Source organism: Daphnia pulex, chromosome 7 (genome assembly GCF_021134715.1).
Source record: "Daphnia pulex isolate KAP4 chromosome 7, ASM2113471v1".
NCBI classification, from domain to species: Eukaryota; Metazoa; Arthropoda; class Branchiopoda; order Diplostraca; family Daphniidae; genus Daphnia; species Daphnia pulex.
In genome coordinates, this window is record NC_060023.1 from 1,426,544 (window position 1) to 1,436,195 (window position 9,652).

The 9,652-nt window shown below is 39.3% G+C and overlaps 1 protein-coding gene across 1 annotated transcript; it reads right to left on the minus strand.

The window, feature by feature from the left end:
- Positions 1-1,920: 1,920 nt before the first annotated feature.
- LOC124197148 lies at positions 1,921-4,846 on the minus strand. The gene is made up of 5 exons (XM_046592433.1): positions 4,636-4,846; positions 4,374-4,554; positions 4,036-4,205; positions 2,737-3,029; positions 1,921-2,639 (listed from the first exon to the last, which is right to left on the minus strand). The coding sequence occupies exons 2-5, from the start codon at positions 4,521-4,523 to the stop codon at positions 2,503-2,505; spliced, it is 750 nt and encodes a 249-aa protein (XP_046448389.1). The 5' UTR covers positions 4,524-4,554; positions 4,636-4,846; the 3' UTR covers positions 1,921-2,502.
- Positions 4,847-9,652: the final 4,806 nt, after the last annotated feature.

Below are 9,652 nucleotides of genomic sequence, written 5' to 3' on the forward strand. Positions count from 1 at the left end.
AGATTTTGAAGCGCAGCAGCACGCGTTCAGCATATCTTTAACCAGATGATGGATGGAAGCACAGCTCAGACATGCAGAGCTGCTCGTTTTTGTTTTCTATACAAGGCCATCATGCTGCTGCTGTGATGGCCAGAAACGAGTCCAAAGAAAGCAGAGCCGAGACGTGTTGTTTTTAAGGTTTTTTCTTTTATTCTTCTTTGAATGGGCGCGTCATTTTGATGATTCAAAATTGATGACTGGACAGAAAAACCCACCGTGTGCGCGGAGAGTTTGGGTTTGATTTTTATTAGCCCACATGCATAATATTTAGCTCGGTTAGCCCCTGCATTATATATATATTTTCTGGACGCGGCCATCACTTTTAAACCGAGCCACATTTGGAAATCTTCGTGTGCGAGGCCATAGACGCGGTTGTGTGTGATAATATTATGTTTATTTGTTTCCCCCGTTTAAAAACCTTATATTTTCTTCCTACTCCGCCCATTCATTGTAAATAGACCATCAACGCAATTGAAGTTGGCGCCTTAGAGTTTCTGGCTATGGGTGCCGCGCTGTCTAAGCAGCGGGACGGCAATGGCCTCCAATGGCCCCACATCTTACGTAACTTACACTTAGAAAATAAGGCCAGAAAAGGTACCCAGTGCCCTGTCTCAACTGAACGTCGAAGAAATTCGATTGCTGATATCTTCCGCCAAATCGACGATTCAAACGGATGATAGATGAAACAAAAACAATCAAATGAGCTGAGAATGTTGTTTTTATATTGGTCGTTATACCGAGAACTTGTTGAATTACCTTTTAAAGGGTTTATTACGCCGATGGTTTCGAACCCTCTATAACCGCACGGGTAAAAAAATTAATTTGAAATGAATTTAATCCAATAAAACGACATTTTCAAATCCGCGTTTGGAAATAACCAACAAAAACCTCGCTGATATGGACAGCAGGAGTTGGCGTTATAAAAATTTTAGCGAAGAATATATATTTCACGAATTTATATTTTTTTCTTATCTGATTGATTCACTCGCCGCGGCCTTGTTCCATGTTAGCAGTTCCGAGAAAGAGACGACAATAAAAATCCGCCAAATAGTTATAATCCGAAAACTAAAAAATTTCATGAAATTTAATACGCTCGTATTTATGCATAGAAATTCTGGACCCGCACCTGTTTGGGCACACCTGATGCAATTGAGTTTCTAAACAGCCGTTTTCTCTCGGTTGTAGACCTTCTGCTGCCGTCTGAAATATTTCAAAGTTCTCATTCCTTTTTTTTCCAGGCCGAAAGAGGAGTATAGTATATAAATAAATACATCACGTACCTACTTTACACGGCTAATGCACTAAGATATTCATCAAAATTTTTAAAGGGGGTTGTTTTTTTCTTTTTAAATTTTATTGCCGTTATATTCTGAAAACTCAAATACCTTCGTGTGGAATATAGGTACGACGACGACGACGCAAAAATGTGCTGCTGCTGCTGACCGTTTGTTGTCGGTTTGAAAAATATATAAAAAAAGGCCGCGCGGTTGTTATATTCCATTGTTGTTGCTCGTTGGTTTTCAGCAGTCCTCCATATTATATCGTATGAGCCGGAGTAATTCATTTTCTAGAGAGAAGAAGGGCCGTGAAGCTTTTTCTGGGTTATATAAGACCCATCTGCTGCTGTTGTTGTGCGCGCATCTTTTCAACTGGATTCAGCACATCAGGCGCGCGGCAATTATCAAATGACTTTGCAGTGACTACAAGTCATCCTCTTATGGTTTGCTGCTGCTGTCGACAGCAGCAGCAGGACCTGGCAAACAGTAAATAAATGTTGATTGCTTCATCTACATATAGGCTATATACTATACTGACCTACATTCACAAATGTTTTTCATTTTGATTAATAACGACAGCACATTTTTTTTAAAACAACAAAAATCAGTTTGGGAAAATCGGGTGCCAGACCCTTTTTTCTCCCTCAAACAAAAGTGTATTTTCTCTGCTCTGCAGCAAATAAATATATATAAATATGTATAATAAAAATATATATAACAACATTTTATATACTATGTAATTAATCGACTGGGTTTGAATAAATACCACAATACATATGTATGTATGTTAAATTAATTAAATAATGACGATTTTTCAAATCTAATACACAATATAAAACGTTCCTACGATATGAACAATAATAAGCTAGGCCAATTTATGTTTCAACAAATTTCGCGTTTGATTGATGAGGGCCGGGGAGGAGCAATTTGATCACTTGCCCCCCGAGCGTTTCTTAAATTAAGAAGGTTATTACACTTATTTGATTTGTTCGACATCAATAATAAATAAATAAGATTGTTAATCAATTCAATAAATAACAATGATAGAATAATGGGAGAATATAGAAATTAAATAAAACAAATGAGCGCTGTTTCAATTCTAGATAAAAAAGACTATTGAAATTGGTGTGTGTGTCAAAATAAACCGTCCGTCATTATATTTGAAATTGGCGGTTATATTTGATAATCATGCCGGATGACCATCCGCCGGATCGTTGCTGTCACCGGACCGCCTGCCGGCGCAGACACTGAACGGGAAAGGCTTCGGCGTGCAGCCCATGACGAAGAAACTGGTCGTGCTGAACTTGGTCGAAGTCGAAACTTCTATATAATCCATTGAAGGTCATCAAGATTTATAATTCAATTCAAATTTGCCGCAATTAATCAAAGAGAAAAACAAAGAAACAAAATTAAATATTACGCGTCGTGATGGCTGTGACTGTTGTCGTGAGAGTCACGGGAGGTCTGAAGACATTGGCGATGGCGTTGGCGATGGCAGCGATCTGGGCGAAATAAATTCGCGATTCCGGTGAACTGTCATCACTGCCGCCATTTTGATCGACGTTATTCAGTTTATTACGGCCGGAATATCTGGGTCTCTCCAGCATCGAAGGCTGGACGGCATTGATGGCAGCGCCCGGCGGCGGATGAATGCCGTAATAGTCATCCGAATGCGTCATGACCGGCAACAGGACCAACGGTGTCACTTCCACTCTGCCAGAAGAAAAATAAAAACATTTCTTACATCAAAATTCTCGTAGAAAATAACAATTTTTTTGGGGGGGAATTTCTTTACGATTATTGCGCCATGTTGTACAATGTATAAAAAGCGAAAGAAGTCAACCCCCCTTGAAAAATAAAATTCCGGCGGGTCACGGTTTTGCTCACCCATCTACTCCCTTATAAACAACGCCGTGCAGCAGCAACAGCAGCAAGGACGTAATATATAAATCTAATCACATAGAACCCAGCGGTAATAAAACAAACGCGCTAGCTTTTTCACAGAGGTGCAATCATGAAGAAGAAGAAGGTTCTTCTTTCTTAGGATGCTACTGCTACTGCTGTTATTATTCCGATGCAGTACTTGGAAGACCGTCTAACGGCACTCTTCTTTTTCTTTCCTTTTCAAACCCTCAGCGTGAATTTTTTAAAAAATAAAAGGGGACCCATTGTTTCGCCAGCGTGTACAGATCTAAGTCAGTCAGTCGAAGAATGTTTCAAACCGCGTCAAAAGAGAAATAGTTGGGCAGTACGGTACGAAACATCTGCCGCTTAGGCTATTTTATAATATATAGGCCAAATGTTTTTTGGTTTGAAATTTTATAGTTTCCGCGCGCATTATCGCGTGTGTGTACCTCCTTTGGCCCCTCGTTTGGGTACAAACAGGATAAACCTGATTTTCTTTCAGATTTATTATTGGCGCCGAAAATAGTATAGGTACTATAATATATCTCTTTTTTAGGATTAGACTTGTCCTTGATGGTGAAATAATCCTATTAGACCGCGGTAGCCAACAGTCAATTTGGACGAACGGCGCCTTTGGTTTTGTTTCTGGTTTGAAATGTAAGAACTTATAGATAGCTAGGTAGATAAATGCGCTGCCATTTACAAATTCCTGACAGGACGACCCTGTCATTCAAACTGATTTTTGTTTTTCGAATTTATAACGGATTTGATGCTGGGCACCAACAATTTCTTGTTTATTTGTAAATTTTTATACCCGAGTGTTCTGGTCGGGACGAATTGTCCCGGATGAAGGGCGTGATAAAAGGCCTGGTCGACGGCCTCTTCTAGCTGCTCGTCAAAGGTCAACACGACGGGCTCGTCGATCGGTAGTCCGCGACGTCTCCGGCACACGCCCGTCACGTTCACCAATTTAGCGCAAACAACCTGATTGATTATTCCAATAAAAAAATGACCATATCATTCACCACGAATTAATTAGATTTACAAATATATTTTTACAAATATTATTCCAAATTTCTTATTTTTCAGAATTTGTTTTTTTTTTCAAAATAATTATTAACTTTAGTTTTTTTTAAATTGAATTAAGCTTACGTTGGAGAGGCTAGTGACGACGTTGGTGATGGTAGAAGTGGTCGTCCTGGTGACCGTCGTAGTCCTTTGAGCGTCGACCGGCGCCATTAATAAATGGACGACGGCCGTCAAGATGATGACCAGCCAAATTCCGACGTTCTTTTTCAACATTTCCGACGTCGTTGGAGGTATAGGCAACTAACTAATTGACACACAGTTTAGATATATCCTCTCATTATTTGTTAGCACATCATTTGTGTCGTTATTCACCGATATTTCTCACTTTGATTTGCAAATTTGGTGATGAATTATATTTTGAGCAACTTGTGCGGTGGTGGTGGTGGGACCGTCAGGTGATGGTGGAAGTTGGACTCTGACTGTTGGTTCAGCTCCTCGGATGATGGCTGTTCCCTGCTGGATGTTATATGGCCGGCAGTTGTTGGTGGTGGTACAGCCCCATACGCGACTCACGCCGGCGACTCATCAGCCCACCCTTCTTTATATACCCATTGATGTTATGCAAGTGCATCATGCTGCATTTTGCAGCAGCTCCACCAGCAGAACAAAAAAGGGACGTGCCCAGCATATACCCAGCAAAGAGAGTCGCTGCTGCTGGCCTTATCTTTCGTTATTCCTCTTCTTCTTGCATTTAGTTGCTACGTCACCACCGACAGGCTGTTCCAATGTGTCGCCCGGTCATAGTCGGGGGTGGGACTCCCTCCCACCACCCGTAGTTTACTTGACGTTGCGTAGTACATAGCGAAAAGGGGAGGGACTTGTGTTTTCTATTAGTAGAGGCTCTACTAACAGATTCTATATATTCCAGCCAAAAGAGGCATTGAAATTTCTTATAAATAATGTCTAATTTCTGGTGTTTGTTGTCGCCATTTCCTATTTGATAGACCCCGGCCATAAGAGCGCAATGGTCCGGTCATCGATAATGACTGGCCGAATCTTTCAAACATTATTAGCGTAGGCGCCAAATACATAATACTGGCTGTTTGGTGCTGTGTCCGACACGAGCGATATAGCAGCTGTTGTTGCGCAATTGATAAAAATTGTATAGAAAAGAAACGGACTACTCCAAAGTGACGAAACGATCAAAATGTCTTTCTTCTTTTAATATATTCCGAGAGTGTGTGACATTCTTTGATAGTCACTCCACTGTCCCTCAAGGTTTATTAATTTTTTTCAAGCCTTTCGTGATTACAAAAATGTATCGGGTGTGATTGGAGGGCTGGAACCCGTTTACCCTGCGACATGTTGAGCGAGGACTAGATTTTCTACTTATTATTATAGACTGTTTGGCCGCGCGGTTGGTCGGCTATGCAGGGCCGTCGAGCCGTGTGTGTATAGTCCTATACATTTTGATACTTATCATGTATATATTGTTGTTTGGTCAAACTTCAATCTCATTTGCATAGCAGGTTAAAACTCTATATAGTTTGTTCACCTTTCATTTTTGTTTAAATCAAATTAATTTCGGGTTCAATTTCTCGGTTTTCTCGGTTTTTTCTCGGTTCATCAATCAAATGAGAATCGAATCGAATAACTTATTTTATTCGTGACAATTTTTCCGCCTTAACATATAAGTGTAAAAAATCCCGGAAGTATTGAATTCAAAATTTAAATAGTGTTTCAAATTTCCCGCGCTTTTCATTTGTTTTTCCGACAGACAGCTATTTTTTTGCCAGCCCTTTTTCGGCGGGACAGCAGCACCTGTGCTTATAAACATCATCCAGCCATCAGATATCAACAAATCTTTTCTTTTGTCCGTCAAGTCCAGCGCAGTGCGTCCATCAACCAAGCATAGCACAGCCAAAAAAAGACAACGTCGGAGCTTTGTGTTGTAGTATATAACCTTACATATAGTATACCCCTTTCATGATATTAAATATTTTAAAATATATGTTCGCCGTTTTCAACCGTTTTGATTCGTGATTTTCGCGCTGGCGACAGCGGGAATATATACAAACAGCGACTGACGTGATAACAATAAATGGCGCGCTACCGTGTGGGACATTGACTGATGATGCAACGTGTCGTCCTAACAAATCGGACGACGGAAACGCATTCGCGCCGTCAACGAAATTGACAAATCGACTTTTTCATTTTCTTTTTCTGCTTGAATGAATTTGGAGAATTTCAATTCAATTTTTTGTTTGGCCGATTCAAAAATTTTTGACGACCCTTTTTCTTTAAATAATCTTATAAGGAATAAAATATTAAATTATAGGAAGATCTATTTGCGCTAATTGTTTAGGTTGCGGCAAAAATAACCACTGGGGACTATACATCACTCGACTTATATATAATAAGTGAGAAGGCATGTCGGTTGGGTATACAAATGGTGCCTCCTGGGCACAGACAGCACACCGATGACCTCTTCAACTGGAACGACAAGGGCCGAACGTTAGAAACAGCAGCCAAATTTTCGGGGTATAATTTTGGGTGGGAATAAAATTTGGGTGAAAAAAATGACAAAATTCGTATATAGATATACACAAAATGATATGGCGTGTCTGTAAATAGTTGCTCTACAACGCTTTTTAATTGCTGGCCATAAATTATAGACCATTGGATTAATAATTAGTGCAACCAAATTTTTAATTCGAATGCTGGGGCGAGATGGGGGGAAATTTTCGAATTTGAGCTTTTGGCGGTTTAATTTCCAAGGAGTATATAAGGGAAATGATACATTATTATATATCACCATATTATCTTTTTTTGGTTATTTGTTCGGGAGGGAACCCGCGCGGTCACGGCCAGCACAATTCCCGCGCGCTGAGGAGGAACTAAATATAAATCTAAAAGACACAAGTAAAAGGGAACAAAAAAATAAATAAAAAAACCCCAGCATTTGCATATCTACACTTGCGCGACCTGATTTCCTTGTTACAGACGACCAGCATAATAAGCCGCCAAGGGATCTATCTATACACACATACGACGGTCACCCCAGCACCGAATAACCAAAATACCTAATTATTATGCATGAAGATGCAACGGTTGAGATCTGCAATTGAAATCTTTGTCGCAAGACCCTCTTCTTCAGCACCAGCTGCTGCTGCTGCTGGTTCCAAACTTATCTAATCGTGAAATTCGGTTTCCTTTTTGATTTTATTTTTAGTCCAGAAATAGCGCCTAGTATACGATGGACGACCGAGTGTAGAGAGAGAGAAAATTGCGCAACCTGCGACCGATTTGAATTAAAATTGATGATTACAACATAGTATTATACGTATTTAATAGCGCCAGCAGAATATTTTGTGTTTTGTTATTTTTTCGAGTGGATTTTCGCACAACTTGTAATATTATAGAATCAGATGATGGCACTCTAAAACGTCTGGTGGCAACCGCATTAACGACGATGAGGTAATGTATTAATGTATTATTTTAAGCAACAACCCGGATATCATGTTGTGTGATGAGCTGGGATGAATATAGAACCTTCTATAATAAGAAAAAACTCGTTTATACCTTTCGAATTCGAATTAATGAGCTCGACCTTTAGACGTGCGCTGGCGAGACTGTAAAAAAATAAATTTCACGTTTTGAAATTAATCGAATAAGCTGAATTCATTGGGGTAGGCCCAATCCGCATAGGACAAATCGAAAAGGTCATCGTCACTTGCCATATACGGTGTCATGGCACAAGCCTATTATATTATAACAAACGCAACGGAGGTGATGTAATATAGTCCATTTATATAGCCTATGATGTAATAATATGTGCGCCTACTTTGTACCTATACATTTTTATACTGATGGTGGTGCTGCGTATAGCCTATTATCATGTGAATAAAACTCGTTTACATTTCAAAATTCAAATTGACGATGGCTCTCACCCTCTTGTGGATTAAATTTCGAGTTTTTCTTAAACAAAATTTAATAGGCTCAAACAATTCCGGTTCTGTCGCCTTTTCTATCAGCTACATTTTTCGAATGGTATAAAAAGCTGTTGTGTGACGTGAAGGTCTAAATCTTATTTCACCATCTAAAAGAGTGGACAGTGTTATACACAAAAATGAACACGCCATCGAATCGAAAAAAAAAATAATATTAAACATCATCTAGCTATGTATAACGCCTTATAAATAAAAACAATAATGAAAAACCAGAATTTAGAAGGATGTCGTGGCTGATGGGTGAACTTTTCCGGCGGCTGAGTTTTTCACGACCAAAGTTTTATTTTTTATTTTATTTTATTTTATTTTTAAAAAATAAATTTTTATTTTTTGAAATGACATAGAGTGCTGTGTGTGTTACGGGCCGTGCGCAGGTGACATTCCACACACAAAACAAGTCTTCGATAAAAAAAAAAAACATTGAATAAGAATTGAATACGAAATCTAATATAGCTATGCACAACTTCTAACTTCGGCGTAATAATAAATAGACGTGCCATAGAAAAATATGATCCCTCTATAGATGGACAAGTGCTGTGTGTGTCATCATTCATTTTTTAATTTTAAGCTAAAAATAAACCAAGAAAATAAACCAAGAAAAGAAAACGTCCTAAATAACTTTATGGGCGGAAGTAATAAAATTTAGATATTTTTCTTATTATATAACGTTTAACGGCGTATACAGTGCTGGACCCGGAAAAGTGCGTTCTAGTAATAATTGGCCATTTGATTCCTACCGATTCCTACAGCGTATGAATGGCGAACGAAAAAGGCGGCATTGCATAGTGAAAATCTTATCTGTGCGGTTGTCTGTGTTACATGGCTAATGGCGAATTTGTGTATACGATCATCCCGAGCGGAGATGAGAGAACAATCCTCGTACATTGTGCGATGATGCCGAACATTTTTAAATGTAATAGCTTAGCGAAAATGTTCGGAAGCCATCACGGTATAATATCAAGTCGGACGCGTCTTTGAGTTGTTTTAAATTATTATCCATCGAATATATCAAATCATCGATTATTTCCTTGTACGTAATAGAGCGGGGAAATCAGCCAGCCAAACGTTTATTCGCGAATGCCGACCATGCACCTCTTAGTCCTTGGAGACTGATGGAGGCTCTTTACTCCGAGGATGAATTGTCCAGCTGACGGGCCGATCTGTCTTCCAGCATATCCGTGAAAACTAAATGGCGACTCGGTGAAGTGCGGTCGGGAGCAATTCCCCAAATAACAAAATACCCTTTTTTTTGTTGGGTGAGAAATTATCTTCCATGGATAATAAATGAAATCAAACTTATTCCCATAAGTTTGCCGGTTAAAAGAATAAAATCTCGTCGGAATTCATTTCGGTTTAGAGGTCTCAGAATATCAAGTGCTCAAGAATAACGGC